The sequence below is a fragment of the Microtus oregoni genome, unplaced genomic scaffold (assembly GCF_018167655.1).
Source record: "Microtus oregoni isolate MIOR12 unplaced genomic scaffold, Mior012 000041F_ref0000270, whole genome shotgun sequence".
NCBI classification, from domain to species: Eukaryota; Metazoa; Chordata; class Mammalia; order Rodentia; family Cricetidae; genus Microtus; species Microtus oregoni.
The window spans coordinates 16,319,920-16,341,162 of NW_024543208.1; the positions used below are offsets into that span (position 1 = coordinate 16,319,920).

General features: G+C 53.5%; 1 protein-coding gene across 9 annotated transcripts in view; it reads right to left on the reverse strand.

The window, feature by feature from the left end:
• Positions 1-2,176: 2,176 nt before the first annotated feature.
• Rgs3 (regulator of G protein signaling 3) overlaps positions 2,177-21,243 on the reverse strand; it is a 130,640-nt gene continuing 111,573 nt past the window's right edge. For 8 of the 9 annotated variants that reach the window (XM_041632375.1, XM_041632373.1, XM_041632376.1 and 5 more), the window contains 6 exons: positions 13,687-14,856; positions 7,138-7,199; positions 5,095-5,196; positions 4,766-4,827; positions 3,975-4,141; positions 2,177-3,115 (listed from right to left, as the gene is read on the reverse strand). In XM_041632375.1, coding sequence (XP_041488309.1) covers positions 2,930-3,115; positions 3,975-4,141; positions 4,766-4,827; positions 5,095-5,196; positions 7,138-7,199; positions 13,687-14,856 — 1,749 coding nt within the window. In that variant the 3' untranslated portion in view covers positions 2,177-2,929. Of the gene's footprint in view, positions 3,116-3,974; positions 4,142-4,765; positions 4,828-5,094; positions 5,197-5,296; positions 5,498-7,137; positions 7,200-13,686; positions 14,857-21,243 lie in introns of those variants that run through there. The other variant, XM_041632384.1, reaches the window with a different exon arrangement.

The following is a 21,243-nucleotide window of genomic DNA, read 5'->3' on the forward strand; positions in this document are numbered from 1 at the left end:
GCGTAGGAACCCAGTAGAGTGGCAACTGCTGTGCCCTCACTACTCACCCTTCGAGCTGAGGTCAAGGCTAGGCAGCCACGCAAGGGACAGGCTGTCTCTGAATTTCTCGTGGGAACATGTTGACTATGTCTTCCAGCTACACAAGGGTTAGGGGCCTGAGAAGAAAAGCTCCTCACTCTCTCAGGTCTAGTTAGAGCCCAAATACTGTTACCAATAACAGCTTATGTTTAAGGATACATACCCAGGCCAGGACCCCACGTATAGCCTTAAGACACAACCAAAAGATTCCCAAGACAGGACTAGGAGGAAGCAGAGCTAGGGACAGAGAGAGGCTGACTCCATGCCCTCACTGAGCGAGGACCTTGGCTTGCCTCTGTCTTCCTGGCTGTGTGAGAGGATGTGCAAAAACGGTCTTCCCAGAATGAGATCCAAATTGCCTGGCCCAGACTGCTGATAAAGGAACTGATCCTAAACAGGAGAGGGCTATAAAGCCGAGCTAGGTAGGAGGGTCTGCCCAGACACCCACAGACACCTGCTGGGGAGTCCCCGTGGGGCCAGGACAGGAGAACCTAGTGGCCTCCAGCTGCTACGCACTACCAGAGGCGCCAGGGCATGCATGAGTCACGGAAAGCAGGCAATGGCCTTCTGAAACGGGAATTCCATCTGCCTGACTTTGTTCTCCTGGACTTTGGTTTCCATGACAACTTGAGTTTGGAAGGTGAAGGGTTTGGCTCGTGGCTGTATCCCTTGAATCCCACCTAAGAAGATGGTGAATCTGTGTAGCCAGGGGCTCTTCCAAGCACAAGATGCCACAAAGGAGTCAGGCCAAGCGGGGACATTGGGGTCCTAAGCTCTGACCTAGATGTGCTTTGAATCATTTGGAGGAACAAGAAGTGGCTTTGGAGTCCTAGGGTGTCAGGTCCTCCAACTCAGGCTGGAGGAAGCCTGAGAAATATCCTTGCTCTCAGCTAGAAACTTCTCAAGTAGTCAGCCATAGTGAGGCTCCATGGTGGGAAAGGAAAGAAGACCCAGCACTCTCCAGGAGGAGCAACATGTCTACTAACACGCATGGGCCAGGGCCCCACGGTGACAGGCCAGCATCACAGAGTGGGACAATACCAACAGCAGGCTTCAAACCTGAGACTGTATCATCCACCAACACAGCCTTCGGAGACAGGATAACCACACCTGATTCGAATAGTGTCTAAAAGGGAAGTCCCAAAGATCTTTCCAAGACAAGCCCAAGGTGTAGCCTTTGCAGGAGTCCAAGTCAGGTGCTCGGCTCACACACTCCTGGCAACGGGAGTAGGACCGTGGGCCCTCTCCAACACATGTCTGCCCAGGCATCCCATATGGCTTGGATCCCAAGCTTACTGATGGAGATTACCAGCTCTGATCTCCTCCCTGTGCATCCCGGCAGGACAGACCTGAGCCCAGCACTCCAGGCACGAAAAGGGTGTAGGGGATTTTGTCCAGACTTTCATATGCCAGTTCTATCGAGATTCATCTGAGCCTCATGAAGCCGTATATGTAGGCTTCGGGGCCTGCCTGGGTATCACCTTGGCTCCAGAGCCAGGCCCTCTGCTGCCCTGTATTCCTTTCTAGCAGGCTTTTTCTACATTTGTATCTTTTTACACAAGACACAAAGAAAGAGACTCAGAGGAACTCTGGAGTCCTACTTTCTGTACCTCTTCTCCTCTTCCTTCTGTTAGAGACCCCTGTGAGCCTGCCGCCACCCCACCTGAGACTCTGGCCCTATTCACCTCTCTCTAATCCATCCCAGGGCACCTGAACATTCCATTAATATGGCAGGGCCAGATGGATGGACAAGGCCGCACAGGCAGCTAGGGCACCCTGCTGAGCTGCCATCCCAGGGCCAATCAGGCTTCACTTGGTTAGACTGTCTGTTACCTGCTGCTTAAGGACCTTACCCAAGTCACCGTTTCACTGTCCTCATCTGAGAAAAGCAAGGAAAGATGCCAAGATCCCCAGAGGCATGTAGCCCACCATGTAGCCCACCCAAAGAAGCACCCTGCCGGGTGAAGTAGTCTCTGTCTTCAGGGTGGTCAACAGGTGGTAGCAAGAAAGGAGCTGTGGGGATAACAGGTCTCCCAGCTCAGCCACCATGAAGTCTCCAGACCAGGAACACACAGAGAAGACCAAGAATGAGAATAACACAGGCCGTTTATTTGTTCCAGCACTCGTTACTCTGTGGCCAGAGGGTACTATGCCTTCCCAGATCTCTTGAGGGACACCTACCTAGAGGGTGCCAGATTTCTGCAGCACCCCCTCCCCCAAGGCTTTGTCAATCTAGAAGGCCCAGCTGCCACCACTGGTTCCTGGGACCAGCAGATGCCCTGAAACTGTAGGATGAAGGCCACCCCTACAGGTGGCGATAACAAGGCATTGGTTAAGATATTGCACTTGTAAGTTAAGGAAACCGACAGGGAGAGGGTCTCCTATTACAGTTCATGTGCCAAGCATCCAACTACGGTTTAAATAAATAAAATTCAGTTGGGGAGGATCTGAGCTGTGAGCCCCAACAGCCCTCAGGATGGCCAGAGCCCAGGCCTGGGCCTCCTGTCCCCTTCCCGCACAGCCAGTTCTCTAAGGAACTTGGTCAGTGTGAAGTCTCCAGATCTCCAAAGCATGGAGCCACAGCTCCTGATCTGGCCGCCAGGGCCCCTGACCTGCCAGGGCCCTTGGTCCCCTCGTACCGGGGCATTAAGGACCTGATGCAACCTGTCCTCCTACTCCTGTAGGGGCCTGGGTCTCTCTCAGTCCAGGCCTCGAATCCAAATGTCCATCTCTCTGTCTCGAGACACAGCCTCCGGGGACTCGCTTGCCCCCTCCGTCACAGGGGAGGGATGCGGGCGGGCAGGGAGCCCGCTCCGCTTGGTGTGAACACTGAGCTGGATACTAGTGGTCCTTAGAGTGGGGGACTCATCTTCTTCTGGTTAATGAGATCCAGGTAGAGGTCAGAGCGGAGGAAGCGAGGGTATGAGTCCTTTTCCATGAGACCAAAGATGCGTTTTTGCGCCAGGTCAAAGCAACCTCGGGTGACACTCTGCAAGTTGTCTTTGGTGTGTTCCCGTGTGTATGAGTCCAGGTTTACCTGAGGAGTCACAGAGGAACATGGTCAGGGAACATGCTCGTCTGGAGGCCAAGTACCAGGGAAACAGTGTGGCCACTGCAGCCTCTTCTATACCATGTGACATTACAAAGGGACCCAAGACCTGGTTCAGTCTGAGTAGCAGAATTTATGAGATTCACGGGCTAGCAGCCTTGAGGTAAGCACTCAGGGATCTTGTCCCTCAGTTTTTCTACATGCAGGCTAGATGGTGCTTTCCTCAGACCTGTGAGGACCACGCCTGAATGCCTACACAGAGCGGGCACTTGGCAGGAACGACGTCTTGGCAGGCTCTCTAAGACCCTCTTCACTTTGTGTGTGACTCTGGGTGTTTGTGTGCACGCTTGCATGTGGCAGTTCCTCAGATGCCATCCACCTTTCCTTGGGGAAGATGGGATCTCTCATGGAACTGGCGCTCACTGTTAGCCAGCAAGCCATCCTGTCTGCTCCTGACAATACCTGGTTGTTTGTCGTATGGGTTCCGCGGGTACCATTTGGGCCTTTATGCTTTCAAGGCAAGCACTTGACCAACTGAGCAGTTACCCAAGCCCAGACTCTGCGTTTTTAAAATGAGGATAACATTCAGAGTTGCTTGAAAGGCCATCATAAAACTAAACATGGTCATTCATACATAAAGAGCCCAGCATATGCCTGGCACACAGCAGTGCCAAGCCAGGCCATTTCTGCTATGGGCTACCATCCTGTTCTCTAGTCCACCTGGCAAACTAGACACTAAAGGTCCCTCCGGCCTCCTCCCTTCCTGAGCTGCTGGCTGCCTCCTAGCAGCAGAAAGGCTCTTGGGCAGGGGGGACTGAAGACCCAAGGTCACAGCCTAAAGTCTTACCTCCTTGCAAGCCTGGATCGCAATGAATTCAGCAAAGATCTTCTTGGCTTTGGCTGCCATCTTGGACTGTGATTTGACCTTCTTGAAGTCCTCGCAAGCTAGCCAGAACTCCAGGTTCTCCTCACTGAACTCAGTGCGAAGGAAGGCCTGGAACACTTCTAAGCCATCTGTGAGAAGACCAGGCCAGGGTGAGAGGCACAGCCAGCCTTGCCTGCCTTTAGTCCCTCCCCACACTGTGCCCCCTTCCAAGAACCTTGAGAGTGGACATGCTGGGAACTTAGCGAGAGTCCCCAGCCCTGGAGAACAACAGAGCCCTGGGACATGGTCCCAGCCCTGGGAATGTCTTGTTTGGAGCCTTGGCTGACTTACCCCTACCTACGCCTCAGGGTCTGCCTCTGTAAAATAAGGATAACCAAACCATCTCCTCAAGTCATGAGAGATCCAGAGGGATCCTGCCCCAGAGGTGGCAGGCATGCTCAGCCCAGTGTGAACCCTCAGTACATGAAAATGTTTGCCCTTATTCTGAGAAAATGGTCTGAGCACACAGGTCCCAATAGCCTCTGGCAGGCAGGGCCAGTTGCCACAGGCAGGGAGAGGCTGGCAGGAGCCAACCCAAAGGCCAAACTAAGGGTCCTAGTGTGTGCCCTGCTGTTGTCTAACAAGAACGACACCTGACTGGGACGAGGAGACAATGAAGGCACTTCTGGGGGGCACTCTCTAGGCTGAGTTATGGGAAGAGGGTGGGGTGATAAGAAGGCAAGAGGGAGGCAGAGTGGCCGGTCCCTACTCACATTTGTGAAGCAGCAGTTTCTCCAGGGACTCGCTCCATTTGAGGGCTTCCTCCGAGGTAGGCCTGAGGGGTGAGGGTAGGAATGCATAAGGTCCTCTGGCTGGGAAGCTAACTCTACTTCCAGCTCCTACAACCTCTGCCTGGCCTTCTTCCCAGAGCAGCAGTTTCTAGAAGGGGTTGTTTGCTGGGTACCAGGCTCCCCAAAACAACAGTTTCCCTCACCTTATAGTAGGATCCAGTGAACAAAGCCTCTTCCCCAAACCCACTGTCCAATCCTTCTCTTTAAAAGTCAGTGATCACCAGAGTCCCAGGATGGCAGAGGGTACCTACTTGAAGGACTTCGTTGTCTTGTCTGTCTTGCCGGCTGGCTGGGCCCCCGGAGATTCATTCCGCCTCCTGAAGATAGCCAGCTTATTCTTCATGTCCTTGGCTCTGGGGGCAGAAACAGAGAAGAGGGCTAATCAGTTTGGCACACATAATCTCTGCAAACTTGGGGTGCAGCAGGCTGCAAACTGGAGTGAGGGGCACCTACTCCTTCATGGTATGCCGCCTCTGTAGGTTCCCATTGCGCGTGAGGTACATGCCTCGGAGCATCTCCCAAGAGTCCCCCACCTTGAGACTCAGGATGATGTGAAGTGCGCCCCCTCAGGCTCCTGCCTCCCACGGGGTTTCTAGGCTTCCAGGCAAACGTGCAGACTGCAGAGGGCTGAATCTCTCTCTCTCTCTCTCTCTCTCTCTCTCTCTCTCTCTCTCTCTCTCTCCCTCTCCCTCTCTCTCTCTCTCTTTCTCTCTCTCTCTCTGGAATCCTGGCGGGGATGACTGGACTCCAGGCACAAGTCCGGCTGGGACTCAGACAGGCGGAGCCAGGAAATGGGAGGGACCAGAGGGGGAAGCAGAGAAAAACAGTCCTCCTAGCCAACCCTGAGAGGCTGCGTGAAAGGGGCATGTGTTTGCAAAGGACAGCCCCTGGGGCCAGCCCCAGGCAGAAAGCCAGACCCAGTTATTTGGGACCCACCCCCTGTTACCACGGCAACTGGGGGGAGGTCAGCAAATTGCTGGGCAGGAAAGCAGGAGGGAAGGAGACTCTGCCCACCAGGGTGGCAGGACTGACTATTTTTAGCCTGGCTGCTCCTCCCAGAGGCAGATTTTAGCCTTCAGGAAGCTGTTGGTAAAAAAGGGGTTAAAAACCCATTGTTCAATTTCACACCCCTAGTTTGTGATTCCCTGCCAGCTCCTGCAAGCTTGTTGCTGGCATCAGAGAGGGGCATCCATTAACATAGAAGAGGTCCCAAAACTCTCAGGTGTTCTAAGCTTCAACAACCTAAAGTGTAAATACTATAAAATTGGGGAAAGGAGAGATGAAGAATTTTTGATGGTTTACTTAACTTCTATGCATATTTAGTTTTGTGACCACACCTACTTTGACAGGAGACTGGGGGAGTGTGTCTGGGGAGTTCCACCCTCCAGCACCACCCAATGTTTTCCGAGATACCCCCACAGCAGCTCTGGTAGTGAATGGGTATCTGGCCCCCTCCACCCTCACCCCCACAAACTACAGCTAAGTGGGGTGTGTCCGTGCAGACAATTGCTGTCTCTGGCTGAAGACTGAGAGAAGTCCACTGCTGTTACTAAAAACAGGAGAGGGCATGGAAGCTGGACAAAATGGGCTCACAGACCAGCGGGGGCTCCAGCCAAGGTCTGTGTGCTAGGGAAGACTCCATCCTCTTCCCCCAGTTTCAATTCCTTCTGATATGTGGATGCTAGTGAACCTGGAGGGAAGGTGGCCTCCCTCTGGGGGTCATGACCCCACAGATCACTCCCTGCAACTCTGCTCCTCCAGTCTCCAGGGCCTGAGAAACCTAGTGAGAGCAGGCATATGTGCGCGCGCGCAGACACACACACACACACACACACACACACACACACACACACCATCCTCAACAACCCAGAGACCTTGTTAACTGGCACCAGAAATAGAGCCTGGGCAGCCTGACCAGAAAGCTTAGAGGATGGTATATCGTAGCTGGACCGACAGTGTCCCCTGCTGGCCATGCACTGTTAATATTCAGGAACTGTCAGTTCAGCTCTTTGTGTATCAAGGACTTTTCTACATCATTTTTTGGCTCGGAGGCCAGGTCAGGCCAAGGCTACTTAGTTCCTGCCTATCTCTGAGAAAATAAATGCTCACTGTCCTGATGTTTCGCCCTGGACATTCAATATCTCACTGCTTCTTAGTATCTGTCAAGGGGAGGGGGTGGGGCTGGGTGCAATCCAGCCCCCCCCCCCAATCCAGGTGAGTAGTATGGGGTAGATGAGAGAGATGGCAGGAGACTTCCTAGGTAAGGGATAATGATCAGGATCTTTCCAACCTACATGTTTTTGCTCTTTCTCTTCCGGGAGGCTTCATCATCATCCCCAAGGTCAGTCCCACTCATCTGCAGAGAAAACAGAGATACGGTGCTGTGTGCGGATCCAGGGGCTGCTGCTCAGACTCAGGACACAGGACTCCGGCAGCGTGTCCATCCCTGGCAGAGCTCCCAGATCATGCTGGCAGCTTCTTCCTGGTTTGCTTGGGAGAAGCACAGCATGGCTCAGGCATCCTGGCTGCCAGGTGAGCATTTCCACAACCCTGACGCTAGCTCAGGACACTCATGGAGACTGAGAGCATCCCCTTCACCTCAAAGCACTCCAGGGCTCCCTAGCGCTCTTGGGATAGCATCCAAATCCTGTCACACAGCTGAGTCTTCATCACGGCACAAGTTCCATGTTGACACCAGATGCCACACTGTCAGCTAGTCTGGCACCTGTTGTAGAGGCCTCCTCCGCTGCCCCATGCCCAAGAGAGTTGGTTTGACGTCCCCATTCTTTGGTGACTCTCCTGTCCCTCCTTTCTCTGAGATCCAGCTTAGGTAAGACCTAGATTGAGAGACCTCATCCAGCTAAGAGGCCACTGTCACCAGGAAGTCTTTTGTGGCCTCTCTATCTTTTTAATGTCCCCATCACACCCAATATAACTTGTCTGAACCCTCCTCAGCTTGGATCCTAGTTTCCCGGAGGAAGCCTCAGTCAGACTGGTTGCCTTCATATGGCCAGCATGGTCATATGAAGCACACAAATACATCCGAGAAGAAGGATGCAGACTGGGAAAACGCACCTAGGCGTCCTCACGGCCGTTGGATCCAGGGCAGCAAATTTCCTCCCTATGTCTACTGCAGCCTGCATAGTCTACAGTCCCAGCTCCCTGAATTTGCCTGGACTCTGCCTCCTGCACGAGAGGGCCTCGTTCCTTGTGTTCTCCACGTCCTCCTCGCCTCATACCCTTCCTCTAGCTTCTCTCATTAAGCCTCTTAGTAAGTCCATGAGTAAACAGAAGCTCACTGTCCCTTGCCCAAACACAGAGCATTTAAGAATAAGCCTATATAAGTCCAGGCCTGTCCACCAGAGGGCGCAGACACTCAAGTACCAAGATGACTGTTTTCAAGGGAGGCTCAGGCAAGGCCACCTCCTTCCTGGGTCAGTTGCCACACCAGAGCGGTAAACTCGTGTGTGTGTGTGTGTGTGTGTGTGTGTGTGTGTGTGTGTGTGTGTGTGTGTCTGTCTGTGTCTCGGGGGGGGAGGGGGATGGACGACACACCGACACACCCATGTGGTATGGAGCCAGCCCTGAGCACATATGCTGCTTCTCCCAACTTGGAAAGTTTTTCAGTTGTTTTGATGCCATCAGAGGCGAGTGTCAGCTACCCACCAAAACGGAGAAGATTCACCAGGATGAAGTCTGGGTCACCAGTTTTAGTGCCCATGGTACCCGCACCAGCTCGACAGCCTGATGTCACTTCCGCTGTCCCACAGAGGCAGGCTGCCCTTGCACTAGCCTAGCTCAGCGGTGCTTGGAGCCCCCACCCGTGGGAAAGGGCCCAGGGAGCTGGGTTTCCTCCCATTCTGACCTCGGCTTCCGCACTTTATCAGCCCCACACAATGGGCCTGGGGACCACTCCCACTAGTCACCACCCCCAGTCTCTGTACTGCTGGGAAATGGGCTCTTTCCTTCCACTACTGGAGGTGGGGTGGGGTCACCTTCAGTAGGGACCAGTAGGCTGTCAGCTTTCAGGCAACTAGAAACCTGGGCACAAAGTTGGGAGTGCGCTGGAGGGTGGTGGTGCTAAGGCAGGAACTCTCCCTGCCCTGGTGGTTCTTAAATATGCCCAGCAAATTTAAGCAGCAGCCTTGGGTCTTTGGAGGTGCCAGCATGAACCCCAAGGTCCTCTTCCTCCAGCTGTAGCAAGACCGTCCAAGGGAAAGCTTTCAAAAGGGCAGCTCCTTCCACCCGTTCCTACCCTTCCTCCATGACCCTGCCCTGCCAAAAGGTAACAGAAGTGAGCCCAGAGTCACTGGCCCTTCCATCCCCAAAGCCTGCCTGGCCTCACCCTGCCACCACTGGGACCAGGCGCTCCACAGTCTCTCGGAATAATAACTATAATTCCTACTGTCATTACCACTGTGATTATAGTCATGATTAAGAGTGTAGCTTCTAAAGAGCCTGGATTTGAATCTTAGTTCAATCACATATTAGCTAATTGACCTTAACTGTGTTCCATCTGCTTGCCGCGTCTGTTTCCTTTATTGGTAAAATGAGGGTCACAACTGGACCCCCCTCCGTTGGGCTGCTGTGAGTCAACAGTGGCCAGGGGTGGGGACATGGAGTGGTCGATGCTCATTACTCCTTGCAAATGTTACGGACCCGGCACTGTGCTCTCTGTAGACATAGAGGAGCAGGTGTAATCCTCACAATTCCAAGCACCATTTACTACATTTTTCCAAGCTTGCATCTGGGGAAACTGAGGCCCAGAACAACATTACTTGCCTGGGCTCTTTAAGCTGGCAAGATGCAGAGAATTTGGGGCCTGGCATCAAAGCCCAGTGGAGTTTGAGGCTTCTTTATGAGCAAGGCCCCAGATGATTTCCCCTCTTGGTCCTGTCCTGACTCTCGGGGTTGTGTGACTGATGAGCTGGGTCCTGTGTGACCATGTGACAAGACTAGTCTATACACGAAACTTATCTAGACATAGGGAGCATCTTTAGGCTTTTTGAAAACAGAAAGTGTTATCCCACCCTGGAGATGAAGAGCATTTTAGAGTTCTTTTGTCTGACCTTGGCCGGAGCCACAACAGCCCCTGCAAGGGGGCAGGAAGGAAGCAGAGCCAGGGAAGGGCCATCACCTGTGTTTTCCTCAATGTCAAATAACAGCCAGACAAGGCTGAAGTCAGTGATAACTCCTGGGCTCCCACACAGAATTGCCTAGAGGGGGGCTCCTCTGCACCACCGTGCTGGGCCTCCAGGGTTTCGGCAGCAGGGGGCGCCATAAGCCAGCATGGAATGATCCACCAGAGAGCTCCTGGTTTCCCCCACTCTCTGGACCTCAATGGGCACCCATGAAGCCGCCAGGTCAAGCAGGCAGCCTGTAAGAAGTGTGTGGTTCTAAGGCATGAATTCACGGCAGAATTCACTCAGGACACCCGGGCAGGATAGCAGAAGTGGACAGAGACCAGGATGTGACTGCTACCCTGTAGCAGGTGGCTGTGCTCAGAGTCACACAGCCTAGGATCCCAGCAGCTCTGCCTGGCCTGTCTGGCACTGTGCTGTGCTGGGACTTTCGCTCTCTCTGACTTATGACTGTCAACATCCTGGAAGCGTTCCCAGTCCCTGGTGCTTCAAGAAGAGACTTGTCCAAGGTTTCAGAGTCAGGGAGGAGACAGACCTGAGATTGGAATGGGTTTACCTGTCTCCACAACTGACTTCACTCTAGGGAGCCAGACCCAAGCTGGGAGGGTAGAAATCAGCAGGAGGCTACAGGGCCCAGGGGCAGAGTCACAGGACTCACCACGTGGCTTGGGACAAAAGAGTTTCTGCTCCTCCCACAAAGAAGAACACTAGTGTAGGCCACTAGGTACACTAGGTGTGGTAGCTCAGGCCTGTGATCCTTGCCCCTGAGAGGGTGAGGCAGGAGAAGTGTCACAAGTACAAGGTCAGCTTGGGTTACACCTCAGAAGAAGAATTCGCCAGGCTGTGGAGTACTGTGAGGAAAACTGCTGAGCCTGGTGGTGGCGGTGGTCCACACCTGTAATCCCAGCACTCACAAAGCTCAAAGCCAGCCTGGTCTACAGAGTGAGTTTCAGTACAGCGGAGCTACACGGAGAAACCCTATCTCGAAAAACAAAACAACAACCAAAAACTGGTTGCCATGCTTGAAGCACCTCAGCGACAAGACAGCTATTCACAGAGGACCCACTGGGAGCAGAGTGCCAGATCCTAGCTTGAGCTCCCAGCCCAGCTACTGAAGCCTCCCAGAAACCCTCTGCAGTATTAGCCCCATAACTACTCCAGCGAGGAAGCAGGCTCAGAGACGGCAAGGACTAGCCCAAGGCCCTCCGCTAGCTACAAAGGCTGTTCCACTAGGGACTTGTTTAGTCCGGGCTTCACATCTATCTCCCTGCCCTGGATGGGTTTCTGACTGAAGCTGGAAGGCAGGAACGATGAATGCTCAGAACTTAGAGAGTGGAAGCCGCATGGTAGAGTGGCCCCCACAGACTAGAAATAGCCTCTGAGGGCCCTGGCAGTTCTGTCACTCGGGCCTGAGAAAGGAAGTGGCAGGAAGGAAGTGACAGGGGTGGGGATGTGGGGGTGGAGATGGGGAGATGCCAGTGGGAACCTTGGGCAACACTAAGTTGAGGCTGGAGGGAGCTGGTACAGAGAGACCCCGGGAACTGAGGTCACCCGGACTAAGCGGCAAGCTGGAGTGCATACATGAACGTGTATGAACTTCTCAGTATATAAATGTTTGTGTTGGAGCAAGGATGGTGGAAGAAAGGAGGGGTTAGTGGGAGTCAGGATAGGGAGGTCTTTGGTCCTCAGCTCTCTAGAGAAGGGTAGCCAGTATCTGCGTGGGCCTGAGATATTATTTCTTGCCTGCAGCAGCTGCCTCAAGGACTGGCCTGAGATGGTAGTGGTGGCCACCAAGCTTTGGCAAGTATCACAATCCCCGGAGCATTCAGCCTTGGAAGTTCTGACTCCAGAGAGCTGAACTGAGAAGTCACAAGGTGACAACCTCTCTGGGAACTCACAGACCCAAAGCTCACAGTCCTAATGGCCTGACCACCCTCCTGCAAATCCCACGTCTATAGTATTGCTGGTGCTTACAAAGCTGAGAACGCTTTGGTTTGGTTTTAGTTTTTTGTTTGGTGTTGGTTGGTTTTGTTTTGTTTTGTTTTTTGAGACAGGGTTTCTCTGTGTAACAGCCCCAGCTGTTCTAGAACTTGCTCTGTAGACCAGGCTGGCCTCAAACTCACAGAGGTCTACCTGCCTCTGCCTCCCTGGTGCTGGGATTAAAGGCGTGCACCACCAAGCCTGGCTAAGAAGGCTTTGGAGGCCATATCCCAACTTGGTGTCACAGTAAATTGGAATTCATTAGTAATGTCTGCCATGGCTGGGACTGGAGGTAGGTATGTCTGCCATGTGTCTGTCTGTGCTTCAGGGGTACCTTGTTCTAACCTTATCCTCAGTTTATCCTAAATGTATTTGACCTTCCAGGCCCTAATGGGGGCAACTTTTTCTAGGTTTTCTCAATGGTCCCAGGCCCTGGGGTCTCTCCTAAACTTTCAGATTTCTGAGTGTTGGTGCTCCCGCCTAGCCTCCTGCGGTTGTCATGACAACACTTTATTTAGCATTGCAGATGCACTTCAAGTAAAGAAGCAGAAGCAGGACTCCCTGAGGGCTTCTTCCAAAGTGTGGCATCAGCCACGTCCTCAGGCCCAGGCTCTGCAGTTCATCCTTACCACTCAGAGACACAGAGGTAGGAAGTCCTACTTCTCAGGGAAGAAGAGCGGGTCTCAGAGGAGCTGGTGACTCACTCAAGGCCACACTACAGGGAAGGAATAGAACTTGGGCTCACACTGGCTGCTGGACATAGAGGCTACAGTGCGGTTTATTCCATTAGGCCAAGTACCCAGCCCACGCAGAAAGCTCTTTCTTTCTCTTCCCCAGCTGACATCACCACCCCACCCCCACCTGCGCCACTTCTGCAGCCTCTGCTGTGGCACTGAGCAGAGGGTAGAGCAGAAAACCGTAAACACTGATTGGCCTGTTTATAAACATCTGCACAAGGCAAAGAGCAGAGTTCTTAAGAGTTCTGGTCTTGGAATCAGGTTCTGATTCTGGTTCAGACACTTGTAAGCTATGTGATCTGGGTCAAGTCATAGAACCTCTCTGGGACTCAGATTTTTCATCTGTGAATTGGGCACAAAATACTCTCTAGTGCACAGAGCTATTGAGCGGATTAATGTGTTGGTGTGAATTGCTTAGAATAAACATGGGCCGCCTTTGTCGTTAGCTAATAGATTTCTAGTCTGGCTAGGCCTGGACCAGATCAAAATCGTAATATTTCTTTGGAGGTGGGGGCGGCGGGGTATGTGTGGAGGTTAGGAGATAACCCTGGGCATCGGTCCTTGCCTTCTGCCTTGTTTGAGTCAGGGTCTTTTTCACTGTTTGCTGCTGGTACCAATCTAGATGACCTGAGAGTACCCATCATGCCTTAGGAACATTGGGATTGCAGAGGTGCATTCCCTTACCTAGCTAATGTGGGTACTGTGGAACCAATCAAGAGCTTCACCCACAGCCGTCTCCTGACAACAGCCCTGTAATACTTTATTTTTCCAGCTACTATCTCGAACCTTTAAACCCAAATGCACAATGTTCTGGGCCAAACCACACCTTCTCTGTCTTCGGTGGGGACCACCAGACAACTGATCTGGGAAACAGAACACCTGAGCATATGGCTTCTCCTTCTTGGTACCCCGAGGCCTTCCCACAGCTGCCGGAATCGCCCTCCCCATCCCCATCGCCTGCCCTCCTCCCAGCTCCTCTTCTTACCTTCCTGTGCCCAGTGAAGAACAGGGAAAGGTGGTGCATGGAGCCTCCATTACGACCCAGTTCTTTTTTGAGGGTGCGGGGTGAAGGGATGGCCCAGGTGGAGGTGGTGCCCTCACTGTCAGAGCAGTGTAAGGTGGTGTCAGAGGAGAAGCAGGGCCCACGGGTCTCCTGCAGCAGGCTGCCCTCGCTGTGCGTCCGGCGCCGCAGCGAGTTCTGCACACGCAATGAGAGGCCCCCCTCAGCACCTTGGCCAGTCTCAATCAGGCTGCTGCGTTTGGCCTCGCCAAGGTCCCCATAGTTGTCATCGCTGGTGTCCTCTTCCTCATCTTCCTCCACTTCTTCTGCCTCCTCATCCTCACCAGAGCTGCCCCCATGGGCCCCGTCCTGTTGGCTGTAGGCACTATCCAGCCGGACCTCAGGAATCACAAAGTTAGGCCTGGAGGCTGGGGATGCAGCTGCCGTGGTTGCTGGTTGCTCCCCGGAGCTGATGGTCTGTCCATCATCTGGCGGGGAGCCCTGGCTATGAGGAGACCCCTGAGACAACGGAAAGTTCTGGGCTGAAGCAGAGGGTTCTAGGATGACAGGCAGCTCTTGAGGGTCCTGGCAAGATGGGAGTTCTGTGGTTGGAGGAGATCCCTGGCATGGTGGGGAGTCCTTGCTTTTTGAGGTTTCTGAGTTTTGAGGGGGTTCTTGGCAGGTAGCTGTGTCTCTACTGAGTGGTGACTCTGGGCCAGGAGCTGCTTCTTGCCCTGTAGAAGGGTCCTTGCTGGGTGGGAGGTCTTGTCCCACAGGAAGCTCCTGGCTGGAAGAGGGGTCCTTGCTGGGTGGGAGGTCTTGTCCCACAGGAAGCTCCTGGCTGGAAGAGGGGTCCTTGCTGGGTGGGAGGTCTTGTCCCACAGGAAGCTCCTGGCTGGAAGAGGGGTCCTTGCTGGGTGGGAGGTCTTGTCCCAGAGGAAGCTCCTGGCCGGGAGAGGGGTCCTTCCTGGGTGGGAGGTCTTGTCCCAGAGGAAGCTCTTGGCTGGGAGAGGGGTCCTTCCTGGGTGGGAGGTCTTGTCCCAGAGGAAGCTCCTGGCTGGGAGGGGCGTCTTTGGTAGGTGTAGGCTCCTTGGCACCTGGACCCTTCCCCTCGTCCAGGGGCATCTCCTTCTCATCTGCCTCTGTCTCAAACATCTGCAGCACAGAAAGAAGAAGACAGGGGCTCAGAGGAGGGGCTCAGAGGAGGGGCTCAGAGGAGGGGGCTCAGAGGAGGGGCTCAGAGGAGGGGCTCAGAGGAGGGGGCTCAGAGGAGGGGCTCAGAGGAGGGGCTCAGAGGAGGGGCTCAGAGGAGGGGCTCAGAGATGCCAGAGTCTATGTCTGAGCCAGCACCACAGAAGCTGATGATACCAATACCAGAACCCCACAGTCAGTCTGAGAGCCAGACAGAAGCCCAAGACTCCCAGAGCTGGGCTGTAGGATCTTCTGCCTAGAAGTTTGCTCTGTGTACAGCATACTGGCTACCCAGGTGGGGATCACACCAGACCAGACTCCCTCTCTTCTGCATGGGAAGCATCACTGTCCTTATTTGCCTCTGTGTGTAAAGGGGACAGCAGACAGCCTCAACCTTCATGAAGAAGAACCAAACCCAAGCCACCATGTTCTCAGCATGGGGAACAATCTTGAATCTCACCAGAGGGTCACTGTACCAGAAACAACAACTAAAAAACAAGAATCTAAGTGAATCATTCAAACAAGAATTTGCTCTAAATGTTATGTATATATTTGAAACCTGTCAACTGGATGAAAATCAGAGCTTTCAAACTCTGTTCAACACCTGGAATGATCAGATGCCACAGGCACACAGAACCTCACTGAAGGCTTATCCACCTGATAACCTCAGAAATTTAAAAGGAGGGAGGGAGGAAGGGAGGAAGGAAGGAAGGAAGGAAGGAAGGAAGGAAGGAAGGAAAAGGAAGGAATAAAGGAAGGAATAAAGGAAGAAGGGAGGGAGGGAGGAAGGGAGGGAGGAGGGAGAGAGGAAGGAAGGAAGGAAGGGAGGGAGGAGTGGAAAAGACATAAAAGGCATCATTTCCTGCCTCACACACAATGGAAGGGGCCCTACGAACTCTTACAGGCTTCTGACAGTAGGATACATTTGCAAAGAAAGACACTGCCCCCTAATACAACTGTAAGATGTTTCAGTCTCAGAGGAAGCAGTGTCCAGAGAACATAGGGAATGTCAAGTCTCACTGTCCCCAGTGCTGCAGGCACACACAGAGGGAAGCAGGCCTCAGGCCTGGGTGAGGCCTGGCTGTCCGCAAGAGCTTGGAATGCAGCAGCTAGACCTACTTAGAGCCTAGTTTTCATTCTTTTAACAACCACATCTACACAAAACTAATGAAAGAGGAAACAACACGCACACATACACACACCCTAGGAAGCTTTAGCACATGGGAATGTATGTTCAGAACACACTGGTATAGAGCCGCAACAGAAGGTACCCCAACATAGGAGTTCTGACCTTTTGCTACAGAGATCATGCCAGCCATCAGATAGACAAGGAATCTAAGCCCCCAGAGCAATGCCCTAACCACTTTTGAAATGGACTGTCCACTACAAGTAAGTCACAAACCAGGAGAAAACACCGGAGAGAGCTACAGAATAGGAGTGTGCTGATGGTGGACACAGTGTTAACCGCGGATCCAGAGGGAAATTCTGAATTCAAAGCATGTCTTCCCTACAAAACTGCAGAAACAACCAAACATCCGGAATCAAGGTTTGTCTTTGATGGGTACCAAGCCTCCTACTCCAGAATGCCAAAAAACTCAGGCTGAGCTTCAGCCTTTCCAGGCTGTTCCCAAGTAGAGAGACCATCCAGGGAGAGACAGGATTCCTGAGGGTCCCGCCTCAATGACTGACCCAAAGCGACCTTGTACAATTTTGAGGCGAGGCTGGGGCCAGGGCCCAAATCTGGCTTTACTCTTTGCATATATGCTTCTAACTGCAGCATGATCCCAAACCCATCGCTGCATCAGAAAAAGGAAATTCTCCTGCAGCAAGCTCATGGTACCCCCCCAACACACACCCATCGCTGCCTCACTTCCGCCATCACCCAACCTCCACCTGCCTCCTACAGTCCTGGAGAAAGGTGAAGGAAGCAGCTGCTGGGTGCCCTCCAGGCCTAGTACAGAATGCCACTAACAGCGGAGTCAGGTGAATTTCCCCTTTCCTGGGGGCCTAGGGGGAGGGCACCTTAGGGAAAGTGCAGCAACAAGTCCTAAACCAGAAATGCAAGTCAGCCTGCCTCTGTCAACTCAGCCCTAGTCTGGGGCCAAACCAAACCAAACCAGGAGGGGAAGTGCTGACGCAGCAGGGTGCCTGTCCCCAGAGGGCTCTGCCCTGAGGGATGGGAGGGCTTTCAGGGATGGTTCTGGGCTACACAGTCTAGACCAGGAGGCACTGACAGAATGGTCTCATGTAAGAGATGGGGAGCAGACTCCTGTCTCCTGTCCCAGGCCTCTCACACACAAGATGGGGTCTAGGGAGAGAGGGAGCAGGCTGTGAGCATTCCCAAGGCCCATCCACACAGTCAGTGCTTTGCATACAGGGCCCGGAATGCTTCCTTCTGTGCCAAGCTCCCAGGCACCATCTGTGTGTACAGTGACCACCGTGGGCAGGTTTGGTCAGGCCAGTGTTCCCAGGAGAGAACATACTCTAGAGAGAAGCTTACAGTGTTAAATGGCAGGAGGGGATTCAAAGAGCAAAAGAGGCGGGTCTCAGGATAAATTGCAGGTGTGGGCTGTCCTGTCAGAAAGTGACATGGGCAGAGCAGTGCCAGGAGGACATGGGGCAGGACACAGGCATGTGAGGGCAGCAGGCTGGGGTGACAAGAATCCAGAGAGGGTGCACAGGGAGACTTGCCTGGTATGTCAGGGCACGAGGTCCCAAGCACCACAGGCTGCTGCTGCCCATCCCCACCCCCAACCCAGAGTGTCCATATCCATCACTTCTTTGGCTAGGCTGGAGCAGGGTCGATTCTGTCTTTGTCTCGCCTGCTTGCAGCCACAGGAAATGAGCCAGGATCTCTAAATGGAGCCATTGCCCAGGGCCTAATCAAATCCTCTCCCAAATGTAATCCAGAGCTTGTAGCAGGCTGAGGAAGGGTGGCATCGATGATGCCCAAGAGCTCCCACTCATAGTAGCTGTGGCCGCTGACCTCGGAACCCCACCAGCGACGAGGTTTCAGGGGTCGCTGTGGGCTGCTGGAGATGATCTGCCCAGTACCACACAGCCTCTGACTTTGGAGCCATCCCTGTTGACCCCACAGGTGACCTGGGGTTCTCACGCTGATGATTCATTGCCTCCATTGTGTGCCAGGCATAGCAGATGCCCTCAGAAACCACTTCCTGCTCTGGGAGCCCACTCCCAGCACAGCCCCACTGCTGGTGTTTGCCTCCGTCTCAGGGTGGCCCTCACAAGTCAGAAGGGTTCAGAACGAGCTCTGGTTGGAAAGCAAGGAGACTGGGGTTCTCTCCCCCTCATTTGTTAACTGTGGGATCTCTGGCTACCTGTTTTTCTCTGCCATGGTGCAAAGAGGCCACAGAAAGTGTTCTTGGAGCCAAGAAGCTCTCCAAAACTCGGGGAGGCCCTCAGAAATCCTGCCAGGCTACAGACTTTTGTGCTGGCTTGTCTCTTTAAGGACTTTGGGTCCATAGGCCTCCAGTTTCTGGGTCTCTGGCTCCATATTGACTTCCACAAACCTTAGACACTTGACCCATACCGAGATCCCTCTATCCAGCCTCAGCCCGTCCTCTAGGACTGGTTTCTAGACACAGAACCTGGAGCCCAACAGTGCCTTTGCCACCAGCTTAGCCCTCCACATCATTGTCTTCCAGCCCCCAATTCAGCAGCACAGTCAAAGTCTGGGAGGACAGTGGCTAGCAAGCCCTCACACTGGTGGCAGCTTTGGATACTGAGCCTGCTTCATTCTTTCTGGTTTAGAGACCCTAGGCTTAGGGGTTCTGTGTCTTTATTTCCTCAGCTATAATAAAGGATTATGAACAACTTTATTGCTGGGCAGTGGTGGCACACACCTTTAATCCCAGCACTCGGGAAGCAGGGGCAAGCTGATCTCTGTGAGTTTGAGGTCAGCCTGGTCTACAAGACTTAGTTCCAGGACAGGCTCCAAAACTACAGAAAAACCAAAAGAAGAAGGAAGAGGAGGAGGAGGAGGAGGAGGAGGAGGAGGAGGGGGGGGGGGAGGAGGAGGAAGAGGAGGAGGAGGAGGAGGAGGAGGAGGAGGAGAAGAAGAAGAAGAAGAAGAAGAAGAAGAAGAAGAAGAAGAAGAAGAAGAAGAAGAAGAACTGCTTAACCATGATGCTGCTAAGAAAAATTAGGTATCATGTATCCAGAGTTCCACACTGTGACGCCACCTAAGTAGCCAGTAAATGGTAGCCATGACCACCTCCAACACTGCTTGCCCTGGAACTTACCTGTAGACTTCCTCTGACTGGTCCACTGAGCCCTGCTCGGCTCCATCACAGGCTACTCTGCCTGTTCCAGGTCCCTCATCTTAGCCCCGCACCTCCATCACATACCACCCCATCGAGAACACCCTCCTCCACAGGTGGCTTTCACCCATGTCCCAAGAGGAACTCACAGGCTGGAGGGAAGGACAGTCATCCACCATGCTGTCACTCCACAGCCTGCAGACGTAAAGAAGGGCTCCATCCTGTGTGAGGAGGACCAGGGCACCAGGAGGCCCTTGCTGGTGGCACAAAGGACAGGGAAGGTTCACTCAGAGGAGGCATACCACACACCTTACTGGAAAGGAGTGGTAGTGGGGGGTGCACCTGCATGCAGCTCAGGGATGGAGCTGGAGACCACTTTCTGGAAATCAGTCAGCTTCATTAGCGTCATGTGCCCCTGACTGGATGCATTCTGAGTTCACTCCTCCCCTGGGGCCCCCGTGTGAGGCCACCACCAGTGGCACAGAGTCCTGCATGTCATTCTCTGGTGTGGATCTTCCGCCACCACCTCAACCCAAACCTGGGCCCAGGCCCCAAATCCTCAGGATGGTCCCTCATCAAACCTCAGGCAACCTTAAGCAAGCTGAACCCAGGGGACAAACAGCAAAGCAGGACATGATACGCTCCCAGCTTAATTCCTCAAACTGCTAGGGAAAAAAAGCTTATTGATTTTTTTTTTTTTAAGAAAAAGAATCTTTCCACTTTTCCACATCGTTAACCCCATCCAAACTGTGTGGCCCTCCCAAAGGCAACGCAGGTTCCTCAGGCCATACTTTGTGCTGTGCTGGAATAAAACTGTCTTTTGGAAGTCTGAACTTAACCACTTCTTTGTTTAGAACTCTCATGTGACTCCCCAGTGCCTCTCCAAGTCCAAACTGTAGCCCCGAAAGATGTTATGAGCTCCGTCAGATCTCCACCTCCATGCCAGGACCCGGTCATACTTCCCTAGTGGTCAGGACAAGGCCCTGGCTCATTCCTTTTCCCCCATCCCCTAGAGTAACTCAGAAAATGCTTACAGAGCCCAGTCATGTGCCAAGGCTTGGGCCAGGCACTGGAGCCAAACAGCAGCAAAAGACATGCCTGCCTTAGAGGTGCCAGGTCTGTGGAGGAGAGACTGGAATGAAGAGCCAGGCCAACCTCGTGCCACCCCAGCCTTGCCCCAGGGGCTGTGGGAGCTGAGGTAGCAAGAAAGGCAGGTGAGGCTCATGGAGGAGGAAATGAGGGCAGGCAGAGGATGGAGACTCCAGCACAGACTGCTGGAGAAGGCCCTGTTCTTTGCCGGGGCTGGGCTTTGGGTGTGCCGGGGAGTACCGACCTTACTGTGAAATAGCACTCGGATCATGGGACCATGCCCTAGCCTTCTCACCCTCTCCCCTCAGAATTTCCTCTACTTATTTGCTTTCTGATCTTGGACAAGTCACTTGGCCTCTGAATCTGTTCATTTTCCGAGTGCTGCCAATGGTCCTGACCCCCTAGGGTTGCCGGGAGATCGACCATGGAGGTGGGTGAGCAGCAGCGTTCAGTGAACAACTCCCAGTCCCACCGTCACCATTGCTATTCATTTCCACTATTTCTAGGCCCGCCTTCCTTGCCCCTTCAGAGCTAAGCAGACAGTTCTCAGAGTAAGGTTCTGTCTCCTGCGTGCACCTAGACCTTGCCCCGCAAGCCACCACCAGATCTCCAAGGTCTCCAGGGGCAGCACAGATCTCCTCCCATCCCTTTTTCATCCCCTCCTGAGAGCCCTGCCCACCTCTCTTACTACCTCTGAGTTTCCATGCCCCTGAGGCAGGGCCCTGGTCCTTCCCCCATGTCTCTCCCTCTAGAGACCTGGCACCTTCAGGGCAGGGGTAGATCTTGTTGGTCTTTGGCTCCGCAGCCTAATGCAGGCCTTGGCATGTGCTGGGCTCTGAAGGCATCTGCTGAGCCACTCTGAGGAGTGAGGGTAGGAAGTGAGCCAGGGCTTCAATCCTCATGAGCCAAAGCAGGGCCTGCCTGACCACAAAGACAGCACAGGGGAGGCGGGCAAGGGAGCCTGGAGTTACCACCTAGAGCC